This window comes from Nelumbo lutea, chromosome 7 (assembly GCF_056320005.1).
Source record: "Nelumbo lutea isolate HS-2025 chromosome 7, American lotus-T2T, whole genome shotgun sequence".
Taxonomy (NCBI): domain Eukaryota; kingdom Viridiplantae; phylum Streptophyta; class Magnoliopsida; order Proteales; family Nelumbonaceae; genus Nelumbo; species Nelumbo lutea.
This window is the reverse complement of record NC_142690.1, coordinates 21,175,583-21,197,149: the sequence shown is the minus strand read 5'-3', so window position 1 is coordinate 21,197,149 and position 21,567 is coordinate 21,175,583. Positions and strand designations below refer to the sequence as shown.

Here is a 21,567-nt window from a genome sequence, read left to right as displayed (position 1 = left end):
CATTTCCTATCATCTTTGGCCATTTGGAGACCAACCACCAGCCTTGAAGAGCCTAAAGAAGAAACCCCAAATGAACTTGGAGAAAAGGCACTCAACAAGCAAATGAAGACATTCTCCTCAGCATTCTCACAAGCATAGCATCTGCTAGCTAAGTGAAAGCCTCTATATTGAAGATGGTTTAATGTCAAAATGCTATCCAATGCCACTAGCCAAGCAAAAGCTACCACCTTGGGGGGACAGGGTTTCAACAAATGCCTTTCGAATCTGAATTTTTTCCATTTGACCTTGACAAAGACTTGTAGAAAGATTTGACTGAAAATAGGCCATTTCTAGATTCTTTCAACCATCTTGAATCTTTCCTTTCCACCTAACGTTCAGCTAACGGTAGCTTTGCCAAAAGATCCACACACTCTTGAAATTCCCAACCAAAGAGAAATCTCCTAAATTTAGGACATCATACTGCTCTACCTTGATTAATCTCAAAATTCTGCAATGGAGCTATTCTTCATACCCAACCTATACAGGTGAGGGCAAAAATCACACAGCTTTCCAACAATTTTAATTACATGTTTCATAAAATTCTCTTCGCTTATCAAAAAAAAGCACCAAAAAAGAAATAAATAGGTAGATACGAAAGGTAGATTTTATTGGGGTAGTTTTTTTTTTCTTTTTTGATAAATATTATCAGGGTAGTTCTTCCTCCCAAGGAAATGTAATTTCAATTCCAAGTAGAAAATTTCTTAGCAAATCCTTTTATGATCAGATTCCAGAAGTTACAAGATCTAGGATTGCCTCCAAAATGTAGACCTAGTCAGCTCAAGGATCACCCAGAGATGAAACAACCAATTATGCCTACATAGTTCTCAACCAGAAAAGTAATTCTCATCATCCCCAAAAATTGCAATAAAAATCAGAACCAATAGTAAATTTAGCAGTGGACAATGGTTTTCATAGGTCTTCTTGTGTTGACCTGTTACAAAGCTAGTCAGTCTAGCTAATACTTGGTACCTTGTACAGAACTCATGACCATTCAGGATGAATCTAACACCATTATTTGATCAATATAAACCTAACACCATTTGATAAAAACAAATTCTGGGTCAGCATAAATACTTTCCTCACTGTATGTGAAAGAATTTTCAAAACAGATTTAAAGAATTACAACAATTACTTGGAGGCTGAACCATTTGAGGTACCACAATTAAAGAACTCATGCTTGTAAAAATAGCACCATCCTGATCACAGGCACATTAGCCACCGAGGTAAAAGGTAATGATAACTGCATTTTTATCATCACATTGCAGGTGAATAAATATCAGATTGACAAAACATGGTCAGATATGCAAACAAAATCTTATGCCAACAACCAGGCAGCAGAAAGGTTTTACTGTGAGACATTGATTATCGCTTCAGTGTGGTTACCATATACCAGCTTATCTTCCTTTGATGTGTTTTAATATATGCTAACCAAGAATAGCTTTACACTCTAACTCTTGATTTGCCACTACCACTTCCCTCAGTGAAGTGGTAACTGGATTCTCACTGACCTGATTTAGAAGGAATGTAGGGATATGAATCCCAATTTTTCTATCTTCCATTAAACAAAACTTAGTCCACACTAACAGGAACATTTGAGTTTAATGATCTGCCTTATCTAACATATTCAGTAGAAATATGTATTAATATTAGGAATAAACATGAATACACAATCTGAACTACAAAGGCCTTGTAGACATAATAAAGAGCACAAGCATTTTGTAGCAATCAAAAGTACAAGACTAAATTATATTTGGAGCATAAAATAAATACTAACCTCTTTTGAGAGCGGGGGCTTAGTGATTGCATAGTAATCAAAAAATATCTGCAAAGTTGAAGGATCCTCTAGGACTGACCTCCAAGAAGATGGAATCTGTGATATAGCCATAAGGAGAAAGATTTAGAGTGAAACACACTAAACATATCTTATGGTGAATCATGTAATCATCAAAAGATTGCACAATGAAAGATAACTATTATTAAATCTTAGTATCTACCTGAACACTACCAAACTCTTCAGAACTTTCATCCAAAGACGTCCCCACAAAATCAAAAGATAAACACTTCAGCGAAAGAGAAAGGGCCAGTTCTTGTAACCGGTTTGCAACTGCATAAAACAAGAATAAAACCAGAAAAACAAACAATTAAATCAAACCAAGATGAAAGTTAGAAAATTAAACACAGAAAAGGCATGACTTCCTACAATGAAATATGTTTTAACATATTACCTTCATTTTTAAGTTGGCACAATGATGTCAGAGATATCTGGAAATTTTGGAAAAGACACTGATCCCTGAAAGAGCAGGCCACCCTTCGATGATGTGTTGCAGGCAGTCCTGGATTAGGCTGATAAAAATTTGGAAACAAAGTCTATATCATAGGATTTTAGTAGCAAAAGTTTAATGGGATAGACATTAAAAAGAAATAGATAACAATGACTGTGCAGGACAAAACTAAACTAACAGAAAAACAATTACTAGCAATCACCATTAATTAGGCTAATTTAAATCCCACAGAAAACCAATTATTAGCAATCACCAAACATATAGCATCTACATAAAATGTTTTTACTTCAGAAATCACCAAGTATTTTTCCCTAATTAAACCCTGAGTTATTTTATAAGCATCAGAAATAAATTTCATTAATGGAGAGAAAACCACCCAGCTCGAAACATAGCAGGTGGGCCAAGTACAACAGATCCTCTAGATAAAATCACAGAAAAGAAAAAAAATAGGAAAAAGCTTACGAGTTACAGCCCAGACCTGGGCAACCAAAACCAAACAATCCTTTCCTACCCTCAATCATGCCAAAGAATTGGCTAACATATTTACACTCCTGGCTATCCAAATGAATGAGATATTCAATCTGGTACCCAAGGAAAGAGCCAATCTCACCAGCATTCTAAATTGCCAAGGAACTTGATTAGACCCTGAGATGATATCCAAGTGTTTCAACTTTTGAAGATAATATCTCAAGAGAGTGAATGCGTACTCATCATCTTAGGCCACACCAAATGTATTGCCAAAAACAGATCCTACTTATTTTTAATTTCATCCCCTCATGAAGCTCGAGTGTACCTTCCCTACACCTTTCAGATGGAACAGCCAAAGGAAGAAGAAGATCTTCCCAGGTCCCAACCATCATTGCTGAGACCAAATTTCTCCACTATTAACTTCTGCCAAAGATTTTGAGGTTGCAACATTACTTGGTGCCTCGGTGGGGCTGAACAAGAGGCATAAAGAGCTTTGGGGTATGATTCCCCTAGTAATCAGCTGGATTATTTGAAAGGGAAGGAACCATAGGGTGTTTGAGTCAAAGAGGAGCCCTGATGATGAGATGTTGCGTTGGGCTACAGCAACTATATACTCTTGGCTGGCAGTCCGTGAACAGTTCAGAGGTTTACCACATCATCAGTTTTTTGAACCTAGTATTTTATTTTCCTAAAATGTAAAGCTTTCACTGGAGTATTTCCCTTTGGGAGAGTCAACAGGGACACATTGGATTACCGTGTAATAAAGCTTAATTACAAAGATCCATAATTTATCACATGCGATGGCATTATACATCACGGAGAATAAAAACTGAACAGTTCAGAGGTTTTCCACATCATCAGTTTTTTGAACCTAGTATTTTATTTTCCTAAAATGTAAAGCTTTCACTGGAGTATTTCCCTTTGGGAGAGGTCTTTTTGGGTTTTGTTTTAGGGGCCTGGTGTTATTTGGCTGATATGATATTCAAGTGTTACAACTATTGAAGATAAGCAATGCCTCAACAGGGACACATTGGATTACCGTGTAATAAAGCTTAATTACAAAGATCCATAATTTATCACATGCGATGGCATTATACATCACGGAGAATAAAAACTGAACAGTTCAGAGGTTTACCACATCATCAGTTTTTTGAACCTAGTATTTTATTTTCCTAAAATGTAAAGCTTTCACTGGAGTATTTCCCTTTGTGAGAGGTCTTTTTGGGTTTTGTTTTAGGGGCCTGGTGTTATTTGGCTAATATGATATTCAAGTGTTACAACTATTGAAGATAAGCAATGCCTCAACAGGGACACATTGGATTACCGTGTAATAAAGCTTAATTACAAAGATCCATAATTTATCACATGCAATGGCATTATACATCACGGAGAATAAAAACTGAACAGTTCAGAGGTTTACCACATCATCAGTTTTTTGAACCTAGTATTTTATTTTCCTAAAATGTAAAGCTTTCACTGGAGTATTTCCCTTTGGGAGAGGTCTTTTTGGGTTTTGTTTTAGGGGCCTGGTGTTATTTGGCTGATACAATATTCAAGTGTTACAACTATTGAAGATAAGCAATGCCTCAACAGGGACACATTGGATTACCGTGTAATAAAGCTTAATTACAAAGATCCATAATTTATCACATGCGATGGCATTATACATCACGGAGAATAAAAACTAAATGATGGACAACCTGCTGCGACATTGTAAGCTAAGGAGACCACATTTCCTTACACAACCATTTCCTTATACATCACAGAGAAGATGTACTCTCTCACAGTGAATATCAACCATTTCCATACACAATTTCCTGATTTTCTGACAATTCAAAATGCACTCATTTAGAGCATGTTTAATAACACTGAATGGACCTCAAATTCAGAGGTCAGGCCCATTTGGTCTACCAACCAAACATTGGATGTCTGTCCTTCACCAAATTTGCTCAAACCTTTTAGTAAAAACTATTTGGAAAACTTTACCATGAAGAAACAACAAATCCCTAATGGCTTACCCAGCCTAAAGAAAATCCCCACCCATTTGAAACCCTACCTTTCCTTTTCTCTGCCGTTCCATTGTAGTCTCCAGTGAATTCCAACCTCCAAATGGTGTTAGGCATGTTACTCATTCCTTTTTTACTCTCCCAATCTGTCTCTAGTTTTTTCTCTTTCTGGTTCATTTTTTTTCACATTTCTTCTCTCCAGTTTCCTGCTTTCTATTGATCTACAGATTCTCAAAGAACACTGCTTTGCAAGGTGCATCCCTTAGATCCTTCTCTTCTCTCACCATTATATACAAGCCCCTTTGCAGTTTACTTATGCTCAGTGACCTTCATTTTGGTACTATTTCTATGATTGTTACAAGCATCCCTGAGGTAGGTGCAAGGTGCAGCCTCACTTTTAATACAGGCTACAATCAGCTAAAGAGAGGAAAGCACAGAATCGAGCAATTACAAAGCAGCCCAATACAAGTTTTTTTTTTTTTTGATCAATAACACTTTCATTAAATCATCAATAGAAGATTTACAAGAGGAAGACAAACACACTTATCTTCCAAGAGCAACAAAGGACCTCAAGAAAAGGAAAAAGAAAAGGGAAAAACACTAAAGTTACAGCTTAGCCCAAAACAGCGAATCCCTTTCTGCCCCTTGTTTACCTAAACCATTAGCTAGGGAATTAGCTGATCTTTTAACCCAGCATATCTTAACTTCCATCTCCCGCACCAGACACTTAAATTTCCTCCTCTCAATGCTGTACTTCCATAAGCCATTGTTATCTTTATTCAGCCACCCTATCACCACCTCTGAATCCCCTTCAATTATGAGTTTCCTGATGTTCAACTCCTTAGCTTTCTGGGTTCCTTCCATAACTGAAAAGATCTCAGCTCTAAGGGAGTTACCCACTCCAATTGGGCCTGAGAACATGGCAGAAATGACCCCATTTTCATCCCTAAAAACACCCCCAATCCCCAGCCCAATACAAGTTATCCCCAATAACCCCTTGTTTTGCAAGAGAATCAGCCAATTTGTTTGCCAATTGACTTTCTTTAAAAATTCATGTTTCTTATTAGCCAATTGACTTTCTTTAAAAATTCTCTGAAACACCAAATAACCGAGTCCAGAAACATCAACCACCCCACAGCCACCTCAGAGTCACCATCATAATCATCAGCCATACCTTCAATTAATTAAATTTTCCACACCAAGTTGACTTGCTAGCTAAACCTCTTGCATAGCTGCTAGTAATTCTCCACTTCTACTGTGATTACCGTTTTTGAGAAAATTTAACCAGGATTCATTATAGGAAGAAGAGATACATGAGAAGATGTACAAAAGCAGGGGAAGAAACCCTACAAATTACAAAGGAGGAAGCTTGTCGCTATACAAATGCTCCAAATACACACCACATTTGGCTAAGCCATCTGCTGTATGATTGTGTTCCCTAGGAATCCAAACTAATTTTACATTTAAACAGTCCAAAAAGTCCCTAGCCAGCTAGCCTCTGCCAAATAATGACTCAATCTCCAAGGTCCCCCCTCTTTGTCTCTTAACCATTTTATAGTATTTGCTGAATCACCTACAATGATTAAATTCTGGATTCCCAAATTTATTATTATTCTGATTCCTGTGAGAGCAGCCATCACTTCAGCCTTTGTGGAATCAGCCAAACCAATTGAACCACTGAAAGTCCAACAAATGCTGCCCCTTTCATCCCTTACTGTGCCTCCAATACCAGCTAAGCCAAGGTTACCTAAGGCACTTCCATCGAAGTTTAGGGTCATCACTCCTTCACTGATGGGGTCAAGATGTCTCAAGGATGTTTGATGGAGGTGAGGGAGAAATAAAAAGGGGTAAGCATCTCTACTGAGATCATTGACTGAGAGTCCTTTGAACAGATCTGAGTTCACCGTCCAGAGGTTGCAAAGGTAATTAATGTCTGAAATTAACTCCTCCAGGGGCCTGAATTTGTTGTCAAATGGGTGTTTGTTTCTTTCATCCCAAACTCCCCACAACACTGCATGTAGCACTGGTTGCCAATAAACTTTACCCTTTTTACTTAAACTTGTTCCTTGCCATTGATGGAGGAAGTCCATAATGTGCTCTGGTATAACCCAGCTGTAACCTGCCATTTTCAAGAAATGGAACCAAATCTTTTGGGTGAACTTGCAGTGAAGAAAAATGTGATCTGCTGGTTCACCTTCACTGAAGCATAAAATGCAAACATGAGGAGTGATGGACAGTCTTCCCAAAAACTTTTTCTGCAAGAGATCACAAGTATTAAATTTCTGGAGACAAGCTTCCCACACAAAGAAACAATCTCTTAAAGGGATGTGGCTACACCAGATCTTCTTAAAAGGAGAGAAGGAATGTTGTTCATCAGCAATCAAAACCTTGAACATAGACTTAGAAGAGAATTCGCCAGTAGGGTGCAGGGTCCAGATTCGGGTGTCTGAATAGGAGGGGGAGATGTCTGATTCTTTAAGGGTCTGAATTAAGTCTATTAATTCAGAAATCTCCGAATCCCTTAGGGGTCTTCTGAGTCAAAGGTTTAGGGTGTTCTCAACAATTTTGTCTGGAAGGCAGAAAGAAATAGTGGCTTCTTGGTCAAGGGTAAGGTTAAAAAGTCTAGGGAAAGAGGCTACAAGGGTAGTTTCCCCCCACCAAAGGTCTTTCCAAATTTTTATTTTAGAGCCATTTCCCACTTTATATCGACACATATGAGACTCGTGTTAGTTTAGAATCTTCATAGTCGTTGGATAGATCTAGGGAGATTTATCCTGCCAAGGCTGACACTGATGGGCCTTCCGGAATAGGGGGAGTGATAAGAGATGAAAAAGGGAATCTGTTAACTATGTATTCTAGTCCAATTGGGGTCGGAGATTCCTTGAGGGCTGAGATTCTAGGAGCTCTTGAAGGGATTCAAAGGGCCAAGGACATGCATATTAAAAAACTAATCATAGAAGGTGATTCTGAAATTGTGGTGAATTGGCTAAAAGAGGATAGCTCTAAGCTCTGACTTTACAACAATGAAAAGAGGAAATTTAAGTGGCTGACTAAGGACATCGAAGTTCGTTGCACATGGATAAAAAAAAGTGCAAATTCATTGGCAGATGGATTAACTAGGCAAGGGGTGAACAGAAACTCTCTTTTGGGCTGTTTTGTAAGTGTTTCATGGTTTGGGTGTACATTGGTATTTTAAGGAGTTAAGATTCTTTAGTTCCTCTTCTATGTAACTTCCTAATTTCTCAATTATTAATAAAATTCACTGTTATTGATCAAAAAAAAAGATAGGCCAGTGATCTGAAGTACATCTTGGGTGAAGTTCTTGGCAAAGGATGGGGAATCTCTCCAGCCAGTCCTGAGAAAGAAGAAACCTATCAAGTCTGCAACTTATGACATTTTCTTGCATATTTGACCAGGTGAAGAATCCATTAGTAAGGGGAAGGTCACACCAGTTGTGTCTAGAAACAAAATTAGAGAAGTTCCTCATACTTCTGGTTGGGTCTCTGCCACTAGAGTGTTCCAGACTGAATCTGGTGACGTTGAAGTCTCCAGCTAAACACCACGGGATATCCTCCCCCCCCATGCAGGGAATCCAATTCACCCCAAATTCTCTCTCTATCAGAAGGAGAGTTGGGGCCATACACTCCGGTAAGAATCCAGCTGGACCCATCTTTAATATTTGTGAACAAAACCAAGACTAAGAATTCACCTTTGTCAATCTCCAAACCTGAAATTTCGTCTTCCTTCCATGCTAGGATGATTCCACCAGCGGATCCCACCGCTGGAACAGCAGTCCATTTCCTACCCCCTAATCCCCAAATGGCTTTCATAAGTTTTCTGTCAATAACTTCCTTTTTTGATTCCTGAAGAATAATTATGTCTAGGTTTTCTCTTTTCAATGTTTCTTTCACTAAGCTTCTTTTAAGCTGACCTCCCAAACCCCTGACATTCCAGCTTAACAACTTCATTGAGCTCTAACAGAAATCCCCTTGTTCGTCCTACTTCTATCTGAGGTGCAATCCATTAATCCCCACTGAAGCCTTTTTAATTCTTTTTTGGGACCTTTTTTTTTCTACTTTTCTCCTGAATATTTCCGGATTTGATCTTCTCTTTCTCAAAAGTTCGCTGTTTTTCATCTTCTTCATCTCTTCTTTCAATTCCCAAAACTCCAGCTATGTTAACATTTCCCATATTCTCCGCCACCTTCCTACCAATGCTTGATGGAGCAGCTGTCTGAGCTGGAACTTTCTGCTTTGGATGGGATGACAATTCATTTGAACCTGAAAAAAGACAATGAGAGACAGAAGAGATAACAGGAGCTTTCAATTCCCAAAGCTCTGCAATCACATCTAGAGGAAGCTCAAATTTGCTTCTGGCCGTTTTCTACTTTTCTCTCACTATCTGATCTGTTTCTCTCAAGAAACTAGATCTGTAATGGCTTAATTTCTTTTCCTATTTTGTTTTCCTGGTTGTGGACACCATTGGTGACTGGTGTGTTATGTAGTAGTTTGAGCCCTCTATTGTAGTGTTACAAAGAGGGATAAAAGTGTTGTATAGGTGAATCAGTGTTGATGGCATGCTAATAGGTGATGACAGCTGGTTGTGGGTTATGAAGCGTATAGCTTAGAAGTAGGTTATTGCAGATAGGAAGCAATACAGTTTTCAGATTTTCTGTTGATTGTTTGGTGCATCTGATACATACCAGGTTAAATTTTGAAGTTGATTACTATTTTGTAGACTCATTTCCATCTGTATTGTTTACTACTTCAATTGAAGGGAGCCGATTACAAGCACAACTTGCATGGAAGCCTCCGGAAGTGACAGTAATGAATAAACACCCAGTCTCATGCCAGTACATCATTATCATCATCATCTAAACCTTATCCCTTTCAGTCACTCCGAAAGTATTCTCAAACTTATTAAGTCAAGAGGGAAATGAAGGAACCAGAAAGTGCTGATTTCCCCACAAAGGTATCCTTTATAAAATGAAATGGTGGGAAAATTACACTTCTGCCCCATATAGCAGTACATATAAGAGTGTCTCTAAAGAGCCATAGTATATAAATCAAAAATGAGAAAAACTATTATAAACATTGCAAATATTAACCCTCAAACTCTCTAACTCCCCCTTAAACTGATGTGGATAAACCTGCATCAATTTCACAACTAGAAACTGGTGTAGAAACGGGGAGGAATCCTTTGGAGGTGTACATACACTCCCCCTTAAACTGATGTGGAGAAACTAGCATCAGTTTCTCAAATAGAAACTGATGTATAAAGCTTGTTTACTTCTACTTTCTTCAGATGACCGAAGAAACGGGGAAGAATTCTTTGAAAGGTGTACAAGAGTTGCAGTAATAATTTCAAGTAAGCAAATCAGCATCAGTTTCTCAACTAGAAACTGATGTACAAGGTTTGTTTGCTTCTACTTTCTTCAGCTGGCCGAAGAAACAGGGAACAATCCTTTTGAAGGTGCACAAGAGCTGCCGTTTGCTGGACAATTTGGGGAAAAAGAAATTTGAATCTTTTCAGAGGAGAGAAGCAGAGAAGCCTTACCTGAAATTATTACCGTCAGAGTGATACGTTGGCTGAAATCCATGCTCCTGTTTGAGGATTTAAATGCTAATGACCTGTGTAGGAAGTGGAAGGAGAAGGAGGTGAAAAACTCAGCTACTCATGCTGCTGTTATAAGGTGGTCTTGATCGCCACCGGTTGATGGCTTCATTAAGCTGAATTTTGATGGCAGTAGTGAAGCAAATTCTAGACTTTTTTAAGGTCCAATTGGTGTTGGTGATTCTTTGAGGGATGAAATTTTGGCCGTAATGGAAGGTCTTATAAGGGCCAAGGAGCTGAATGTTCAGAAATTGATTATCGAAGAAGATTCAAAGCTAGTGATAAGCTGGCTGCAAAAGGAGGATGTGGGTTGGTGGAATTATATTAATAAAAAAAAGGAAATTCAACTGGACGACACTTGGTATGGAAGTTAGATTCCAATGGGTGAAAAGAGACGCCAACTCTTTAATTGATGCTTTGGCCAAACAAGGGGTGGGACGAGATCATTTGCATTGTATCTTCTTTCTATTAATCTTTCATGAAGTAATTCAGTTATTAATCAAAAAAAATAGAAACTGGTGTACTGCACGTATCATGGCCTTGATGAAAATATATATACGTTGTAATTGAGACGACACATGAGAAAGAAATATAAGGCCAGCAAGGAAGAGGTCTCAAATAAAATGATAAACAACTTCAATATGCTTGGTCATCTCATGGAACACCGGATTAGAAGCAATCTTTAAGCATTGGTGTTGTCAGCATTAAATGGAATGGGAGAAGATAAAAGAGATACCAAAGTCAGAGAGAAAGAGACAGGAGCCAAACAATTTCACTAACAAAGGATGGCATAGCCCTATACTCTGCTTAAGTAGAAAATATTGAGACTCTTCATTGTTCCTTGCATTTCCAAGAGATAGAGAATCAGTTCGAAACACAAACCAACCCAGTAGTAGAACGGCATGAATTGGGGACAGCTTGCCCAATCAGCATCAGCATATGCTTTGAGCTAAATTAGGGAGGATGAAAAGAAGAGGTCACTATCCAAAGTACAGCATGCATACCAAATAATCACTTGCACTACAGACATATGAGGCTGATGAGGAGAGGTAACAAATTAACTGACTATTTGAACAGCACAGAATATGTTAGGTCTAGTCATGGTCAAGTAAATGATAACCCCACAAGTTGTCTATGTAATGTAGCACCAAGAAGAGGCTGCCTAGTGCCTTTAGAAAGTTTGACATTTAACTCAAAAAGAGTATCACACCTCTTTATCATCAATGAGATGAACAAGGCAAACCAAGTCAGTGGCATACTTCTGTTGGCTAATAAAATATCCACAAGTGCTCCGATGGACTTCCAAGCCTAGGAAATAGGTAAAGAGACCCTAATCTTTCACTTTGAAAGAACTGAGCAAAAGACTTAAGATCAGTAATCCCAAAAGCATAATCTCTTGTCACCAATTTATCATCTACATATAATAGAAATATTGTGATGCCAAAGAATGATTAGTAGTGCATTGATGAAATCCAACAAGAAGTGATCACCTCTCAAACCATGCACAAGGTGCTTTGCTTGAGACCATATAAGGACTTCTTTGAGCGAAAAACCAAGGAGGGATTATTACAATATCCAGGAGGAGGCCTCCTGTAGATTGTATCTTTCAATACCTCTAAAAATTAGCACTTTTTGTTGGAAGGTTTTCAACACCAAAATCAACACTTGTGATGTCATTCAAAGAAAAAGGACCAGCAATATGTATCACCTAATATTTAGTTTTCTAAATACTCTTAAGCATTTGGATCTCGTTCTTTTCTTTGTTTGGATGCAAATGGGCATAGCCATGTGACATTAGAATCTTATTCAAGACCTCATTTCTCCCACAAGGGAAAAAATGAAAGAGGGGTAAAATCATGTGGAGGTGAAACAGGTAGGAAGGAATGCTAGAATATTCAAAGAGCAGATGAAGAATAGAGAGACTATTATTGAAAATGTATCAACCGAGGTGGTATATTGGGTGGAAACCTTGTTGATAGTCAAAAGACGCCTCCAATGATAATATCATTAGGAATTGACAGGCATTGGCTAACTCGTCAACAAGGAACCTCATAGCAGCATCTTGGTTCCTCCTTCCCCCAAGTCCATCAAGTTCAACTTTGATGCATGCAGCTTAGGAAATCCAAGACCGTTTTGAACCGTAGGAGTGACCTAGAAGATAAGGGATATAAATGATCTATTTTAAGGTCGCATTAGTCTTATCGATTCAACTCATGCAGAATTTCTGGCTGTTAGAAAGGCCTTGGAAATGGCTATGTTGCTGCTCATCAAAATCCTGGAAGTGGAGGGAAGCTCAAAGGTGACAGTAAGATGGCTTACAAGATGGGGAACCGCTTCATGGAAGTATAGACATGCTATCAAAGAGATAAAGCAACTAACTAGTTTGATATATACGAGGTACAAATTGACTCTGAGATCAGCCAATTTATTCGATGTTGGACTGACAAAACAAGCTGCAATTTGGGACCATCTGTATTGGGGTATTAACAAATCAAGGAGGGGAGGCATAAAAGTGTATAGTATAAAGGGAAGGGGTTAAGATAGACTAGCAAAGGAGTTCCTGGCACATTACAATATATACCATTTTTTATTCTTTTTTTTTATAATTAACAAAATCTTGCACCAATGGAAAAGAATAGAAACCTTTTTTTTTCCTAAACGAGTGGTATGTAATTAAGCATTGCAATAGAAACCTTATACTTATTGTCACAAACATTGCAATACATGGTGAAGCAAATGCATCGGAAGCATTTGAGCACAATGTCAGCTAAATATCAAGTGATTAAAAACCAAAGTTACCTTCTCAAAATCCATGATTGTTAAGGTAGTTCTGCTTATAACTTACGATTAAGTAGATTTTATAATCCTTTCCTTGTTATGCAGTAAAAATGGGGTCAGGCTAGGACAAAACTAACCTGATTCATTTCAGACACAAGCTGGTTCAGTATCTTCAAGCCAATGGCATAGTGACCTGATGTTGCCTGATCCAAGCAAAACAAAATTGTAAGAAGATTACATTTGCAATCTTGCTTGAAAAAACACCATAACTATAATGAATAAAACAATCGCAAAATACCTGAAGAAACCAATAAGAAAGAAAATTGTAACAGAGAGCTTAAAAAGTTATGTCACAGAAGTATAACAGACAACTATGGATCAAACAAGAAAATTTAAGGGTTTCGCCAATGAACTAAATGAAATTAGTTTTCAGAGTAGAAAGGACATTGTGCCATTGTTGTCTGTAATTAAGAGTTCCAAAAATCTTTCCTACAGGGAGTTCATGAAGGTTCAGGGCTGAAATAATAGCAGAATATGTCCGTAATAAATTAGTCACTTAAAGATGGCATATATAAAACGGCTAGTCTATAGGATAGAACTAAAGGGGTAGTAATTTTTGAAATCCAGTAGTTGAGAGGTTCACTAAGACATTGGCTTCTTGGAAGAAAAGTTATTTGTCTTCGAGGGGTGGGGAATCACTATAGCCAAATTGCTGGTTTATTGTCTATTGGCCTTTAGGATTCCATGGGGGTTAGCAAAAGGCTAGAAAAGCTAATGAGAGAAATCTTGCAAGAGCCAAGGGAGGAGAAAAAGAACCATAGAGTTAGTTGGGAAGTAATCAATAGAAGTATGAAATTTGGTGGGTTAGGTTTGGGGAATATTCAGGAAAAGAATGTGGCTTTACTTGCTAAATGGCTTTGGAACTTGCCACTTGATAGGGACAAGTTGTGGGCAAAGGTAATTATCAGTATTCATGGTCTTACGGTTGATTGTTCAGATGCTGGAGTGCTGGCTAGAGCTACAAGATCCTCTCCTTGGAAGTCTATCCACGCTATCATTCCTTCATTCTTGCCACATTTCAGGTATAATCCATGCTCTGGTAATCTTGTGGGATCATGTTTGCACGGGTAAGTCAGCCCTTAAAGAGAAATTCTCTTACATTTATGCATTCTATAATCAGAGGGGTGAGCCCATTGCTTCCTTTATGATTCCATCCAACTCTACATCAGGGTTTGATTGGGATTTGGTGCTCAGAAGAGGTCTACGTGACTTAGGTGACTATGAATAATTAGGTAATGCTTTGTTTTTGATCCAAGGTCTCAAAGGGATCTTTTTGGACCCTTCACGAAGTGACCATCGAATCTAGACTCTCTCCCCTTCAGGTACCTTCACCTGTGCCTCTTTCTTTTTGTCCCAAGTCTACGTGACTTAGGTGACTATGAATAATTAGGTAATGCTTTGTTTTTTATCCAAGTTCTCAAACGGATCTTTTTGGACCCTTCGCGAAGTGACCTTCGAATCTAGACTCTCTCCCCTTCAGGTACCTTCACCTGTGCCTCTTTCTTTTTGTCCCTAATTCGACCAAGTGATAGCACGGGCCAACCTTTTCCAGTAAAAGAGGTTTTGGGTATGCCAATTCTGCCTAGGATTGGAGGTTTCTGTTGGGAAGTGTTTCTGGATAGAATTAACACATGTGACCTACTCCAAAAAAAAGACCTAATTGGTGCTTATCTACTCACTGGTGTATCCTTTGTAAGCCGAAGGGGAGTCTTCCTATCACTTATTAATCTCCTATCCCTTTGTATCTTCAATTTGGGAATGGTTTCTATCCTTGTTTAGGTGTAGGTGGAACCCCCTCCCCCCCCCCCCCACCCCACCAAATGTACAAAGATTGTTTGGCTCTACCTCTGTTAGTTGGCAAAAGAATAGGGGAAGAATTTTATGGATATGTACAAGAGCTGCAGTTTGTTGGACAATATGGGAGGAGAGGAAACAGAGAACATTTGCAGAAAAAGAGAGAAGTAAGGAAGCCATTATTAAAGCTATCACTATTAGAGTGGTCCATTAGGTGAAAACTTTAAAATTATTTAAAGGTGTATTGGCTGCTGAAATGTTGAGGAACTGGAAGCTAGTGGCTAATTCTGCTCCACTAAAACCTGTTATAAAGCCATCTTGCTCTCCCCCAAGCGGTGGATTTACAAAGCTGAATTTTGATGATAGTAGCGAAGGTAATCTAGGCCCCTCAGGCATAGGAGTCTTTGGGAATGAGGAGGGAAAAATAATGGCTTTATTCTCAGGTTCTATAGTGTTGGAGATTTTTTGAGAGCTGAAATCCTTGCTGTTATGGAAGCAGTTCAAAAATCCAAAGAATTGAAATTATATAAACTGATAATTGAAGGGGATTCAAAGTTGGTTATTAGCTGGCTCCAAAAGGAGGAGATGGGGTATGTAGAGACAAAGAGAGATGAGGGTTATTTTTGTCTTTTTGTGCCCTTTCTATGCATTAGATTGTTTCATATTCTTTTGTACATTATTTGTATCTTGAGGACAGTAAGGTCCTTTTATTATTTTAATATAAATATTCTTTCCTAGGTGTCGACTGTCACTTTAGACACACCCAACAACTGTTTATCTTCCTCTTCTTCAGTCTCACAATCTGACTATGACATGGTATCAGAGCATGTCACGATCTAATCTACTTGAGGAAGATTCTTGACCTTCAATCCTACACTATTTATTTAGGACTTTTCCTGTTTTGAACAGCCAATATCAAGTCTTGTTCCAGGAGTTTTGCACCACCAACTTCAGTATTTCCTCTGGATCTCCTTCAAGAAGAATTGGATCTACATGAAACTTTGGATTTGGTGTCGCCCAAAGGAGTGCTTTTGATCTCTTTTCGCTTGGTTTGGATTGGATCTGTTTGATAAGGGTTTTGATATCGCTCTTGGATCGGTTGATTGCTACAGTTTCCTTCTTTGGACAAGTGAGAATTTTTTTGGTATTCCTTTATTCTCTATTGTTTCTAGTTGTCCTGGTTATTTGTTGGACTAGGATTGGTCTATCTTTTCTACCTCTGAAACATTTTTCCATCAATAACAGAAAATTTTCATTAACTATGGAAACAAGTACAATGGAACACCACAGAGAGCGAAAACCTCTGCCTCTGAAACATTTGCAGGGATTTTTTGAGTCATCTGAAAGTTGTTTACTTTACTCTCTTCTTTTGAGGTAACTGCTACTACTCTTTGAGGGGATTGTTACTTTTCCTTGGGAGTTTTACATTGTTGTTTTTCAACTGTGTGCCTAATTTTTGTTGATTAATGGCTTCAAAATGAGTAGATGTCCTTCTCATGAAGTTTAATGGGTCCAATTATGCCTCATGGATGTTTCACTTCCAATTCCATGTTGAGGCAAAGGGACTTTGGACAAATGCAAACATTGCCTCAAGGATACTTCGACCAGTTGAAGTTGATACTGCTATTAACTTATCAAAAAAAAAAAGTGGATAATGTCATTCCTATGCAAGGGTACAAGACTTCTTATGAGATGTTCAGAACCTTTAGGAGGTTTATCAATAATCAAACCTCTCTAGGCAATACTAAATTCAAGTTCACATATTCTCTTATCACCAAGGAGAAAGGAAAATTCAGGAGTATTATGCAAGGTTCAGTAACGTCTAGACTGAGTATGAATTCGTCCACATGGGAGATGATCCTTCAGATTGTTGTGTTAAGTTTATGAAGGCACATTCCCGAATGCATCTTAGACCAAGTTGTTAGGTCTAGTATTCTCAATAATGAGACCCTTCCTTACCTAGACAACATTCTTGGGGAACTTTTAAGAGAAGAAACTAGACTAATTACTTAGACTACACTTGATGGGAAGACGAATCCTTATATAGGTGTTGTTTTCCTTGCAACAAAGCCCAAGGGGAAGAAAGATTTTTCTTAGGTACAGTGTTATGAATGTAAAGATTTTGGGCATGTATCTCACACTGCAAGAAAAAGAACACTTGCACCTATTGCAAGCAACAAGGACATATTATTACAGAGTAACCCACTTGACCTCCAATGGGAGGTGGGTCCAATCAGAAGGGCTCCTGTAAGGCTTATCAGACTTCTAAAGAGGGTTCAGATGCTTCATCTTCTACTACTTCCTCGGTGTTGAAGAGTGATACCTCCAGTATTATGTCAGAGCAAAAGATTCAACAACTTTTGTCCTTGACTATCCACTATCTCTTCCGCTTTGTCAGCTATCAACCTGTCTGGTAAATCTCCTCCTTTTTGTCGTTCATTAAATCACCTTTGGATCATTGATTCAAGAGCCTCAAATCATATGACAAGGGCCTCTTTTGATCAATCTACCTAAGACCTTGTTTTTACCTAAACTTACCACCAATTTGATTTCTGTTGGGCAACTTGTTGAAGATGGTAATATTGCTTTGTTTGATTCTTATGGTTGCTTAATAAAGGACTAGAAAATTAGGGAGGTGAAGGGGAAGGGACTTAATTGGATCGAATTTTTGCTCTAGAATTCAAGAAGAAGGCCCATCCCACATCTACTTCTTATTTACTGTTTACTACTTGTTTTGAGACTATTAATTGTAATAATGCTTAGCACATTTGGCATAGATGCCTTGGTCATAATCTTTTTTACGAAACTTGATTAATTGTTTTCTTTTGGTAGTTTACCAACTTTAGTTGCTTCCTTTAAAGATATTAACAAAGCTTGCATTACTTGTTGCTTGTGTAAGAGCCATGTCTTACCTTTTCCTTCTCATTATGAGCATACAACTATTCCATTTTAGTTAACACATAGTGATGTTTGGTCATCTCCAGTTGTCTTTAGGTTAGGATACAAGTATTTTGTGACTTTTATTGATGACTACACCCGCTTTACTTGGATTTATTTTTTTCACAAGAAACCCAAAGTGTTCTCTACCTTCAAACTATTTCAAGCCCAAGTTGCTACTGAGTACAAAACCAACATATGCATTCTACGTTTGGATTCAGGGGGGAGTATTTTGATGAGAACTTTCAAATTTACTCGAAACAACATGACATCCAATCCCACAAACCATGTCCTGGTAATCCACAACAGAATAGGGTGGAAAAAAGAAAGAAAAAGCACATCTTGAGTGTAATGAGAACTCTCTTGTAGCATTCCCATGTACCCTGCTTGTTTTGGGTGGAGGCGGACAGCACTGTTGTTACCTTATAAATCTTCTTCCGTCATCAGTCCTAGACAACTCTTCTCCTTTCCAATCTCTTTTTAATTGTCCTTCAGACTTTTCCATGCTTTGGGTATTATGTTGTGCTTGCTTTTTTCATCTTCCGCCCCAAGAACACATTAAGTTAACTGCTCAAGTTGCTTTATGTGCTTTTGTGGGTTATAGTACTGATCACAAGGGTTTTCTTTGCTATGATCCCAAAGCTCTTGCATTCACATATCATGCAGTGTTATTTTTCTTTTTTATCAACAATAATGATTAGTTTATTAAGTAAACATATGTGAGATTTGTACAAATTGATGACCAAAGTGTCATCCCTAGAAAAACATAACCAATATTACAAAGAGCCCCGGTAAAGATGTTGCCTTGTAGCCCCATGTTTGGTTGAAGCATCCGTTAACCCATTTGTATTCCCAATCCACCTGAAATCAGCATTTAGATCCTTTTAACTTCACTGAAAATATGCTTAAGAGTCCATGGAATATGGCTGTTACATTTTGCCCAAGAAATAACTACTTTTGAATCCCCTTCCACTGCCACTTGTCGAAAACTCAATTGCTTTGCCAACCAGAGTCCTTGCAGTAAAGACAGTAGTTATTGGCCCTGAATATAGAACCAAAATCTTACTCTCCGAGTTCCCAATTGCTCCACCTATTCCTGCCAATCCCGGGTTGCCCAAAGAGCTGCCATCAAAGTTCAGCTTTACTTTGCTAACCTCTGGTGGATTCCACTCTACTCTTAGTTTTTCCTTTTCTCTAGATGACTGTGATGTTTCCTTCATTCCCTTAGAAAGTCAACAACTGAGAAAAGCTGAAAGTTCTCTAATATTTTTATCCACAAGGCAACTCTCACATTTATAATGCCAATTACCTCCTCCAAAGTTCTACTCTTTCTAGCAAAAATTCCATTATTCTTTTCCTCCCACACCACCAAAGCAACAGTTGCCCTAGTGGCTCTCAATATTATTCTTCCTCTCTTCTTTTGTTGCAATGTTATTTTTTCTTAAAAATGCGTCTTTCTTTGAACATATTGTTAAGTTATCTCCTATTTCTTTATTGCATACCTTTGACACTACAGATTCTTTAGAAGCCTCTACTTCACTCTTGAAGCCATTTCTTCCGAAAGCAACAAGCTATGTCAGCACCTATGCCTCTTCCTTCTTCATCACCAGATACTGGTCCACCTACTTCATCCATCCTTATAAGTTCTTTTGTTCCTTCATCTAAACCTATTTCATCTACTACTCCTACATTAAACATTACGTTGTTCCTCTAGGATCTCTCAACCTCTTTGACCACTAAGGTTTTCCTTTAGACCATAGTTCTTTTTCTGGTGTGCCATCCACCATAGATATTCCTAAATCTCACCAATAGGCTGAAGCCACTCATTGAAAAGATGCCACGGACTCTAAACTTCAGGCACTTCTTGAAAATGACACTTGGAACTTGTCAAGGCTCCTCCTAGAGCCTCTATCATTGGTAGCCAATGGGTTTATTCAATGAAATTGAAGTCAAAAGGAAGTCTAGGATATAAGCAGGAGTACAAGATAGACTATGATGAAAACTTTGCTCCGGTGGCAAAGATGACTATTGCTCAACTACTCCTAGCCATTCCTACTACTAAACCAATGTTTTAAAAGCACAAGGCACAAAGTGCAAGGGCCATTTTGCACGTGAAGCATGAGGCGCAAGACAAGGCATGTGCCTTTTTGAAGAAACACACAAATTTGCTAAAAATTCAAAAAAAAACAAAAAATAAAATGCCAAGAAAATGAAAAATATTAAAAATACAATATTAATTAAAATATAAACGTAAATTTTAAAATAAATGTTTAAAAAAACTATTATCTCAAATAATCATGGTTTTAAAAAACGACCCGAAAACGGACCCGTTCTGGCCACCGGTTTTTGGGTCAACGGTCCAACTATTCGGTTTGAACGGACGGCCCGTTCTGACAAACAAATTGAAAAAAAAATTAAAAATAAAAAAAACTGTCAAAACCACTGAATGGGTCGGCAGTTCGACCGCCCGGGTCAACGGATTTTTTACTTTTCAACGGCTTTTGGCCAAAGACCGGGTTTGGGGTAAAACGGAACTAGTTGCGTGGACAGTTCCCAAGTCGAACGGTCCGACCGTCCGGGTCAACGACGGTTCGAAAACCATGCAAATTATAATACATAAACATAACATGTAAAACATATTTAAAACGAAAATTTAAAAATAAAATCAAGCATAACATATAGTTGTTGTGATGTTAAACATTATGCACTCCTAATTCAACGAGCCCCATTGTACCAAGCCCCTCCAGGCAAGCCCAATTAAGTCCATATCAAGGTCTTAAATTCTTAATCCCCATAAAAAAAAAGGTTATATTTTAAAATATCTTTTATTATGATGAATGAAATAGCAGTATTAGAAAATATGGGGTTTTCAAAGCTTCATTACAATTGTTTCCCTTGGGAAGTAGTCCCTTAAACAACTGATTTCATTTACCCCATGCCTTTCCAAAGCATCAATCGTGATGTTATCCAATCCTTGTTTCCAAATAGAAGTCTCTTATGTCACAACTCGACCACTCCCTCTAGCCAAGGTTCAAAATTTTGACACAATACGCCCCATATCAGGCATATTGTATTGTATCAGGGGTATCAATACTCAAAATATAGGCCTTTTGTCCTTTTAACCTATTTCAAGGAATGGGCAGGCCTAAGACCTACCCCTGGCCTAATTTTTGAAAAAAACAAAAAAAAACTAAAAAAACATGAGTTAGGTGCGAAGTACCGATACACCCCCTTTGGTGTATCAAGGTGTAAAACTTTGCCTCTAGTTAAGTCATGTGGTACTCCCCCTACGAGCAAGTCAGCCAAATTCATGCCCAAGATCCTTCTTGCTAGGCTGCTTAAGTGCAAGGAACATCCAACTAAGGCACATAAGAATACACAAAGTAATGCAAGAGGAAAGATTGTATTGCACTAAGAAAGCTTACAACTCAAAGAATGCTTGCAGGACTTGGAGCAAATACAAATGAGGGACCCCTTCCTATACACTATATTCCCCCTCTAAGAAGACTCTAGAACATTCTACACTTGGAACAATCAAGAAAAATCTAGAAAACCTTCTAGATTCTTCAAGCTTCTACACTCTTCAAGGA

The 21,567-nt window shown here is 38.2% G+C and overlaps 1 protein-coding gene across 3 annotated transcripts in view; it reads right to left on the bottom strand.

Annotated features, from left to right (window-relative positions):
* The window catches only part of LOC148845573 (ARM repeat superfamily protein), a 100,013-nt gene that overhangs the window by 63,886 nt on the left and 14,560 nt on the right, over positions 1–21,567 (bottom strand). For all 3 annotated transcript variants that reach the window (XM_088954833.1, XM_088954832.1, XM_088954834.1), the window contains 4 exons: positions 13,324–13,389; positions 2,265–2,382; positions 2,034–2,143; positions 1,814–1,909 (listed from right to left, as the gene is read on the bottom strand). In XM_088954833.1, the coding sequence (XP_088810959.1) occupies positions 1,814–1,909; positions 2,034–2,143; positions 2,265–2,382; positions 13,324–13,389 (390 nt within the window). The remainder of the gene's footprint in view (positions 1–1,813; positions 1,910–2,033; positions 2,144–2,264; positions 2,383–13,323; positions 13,390–21,567) is intronic.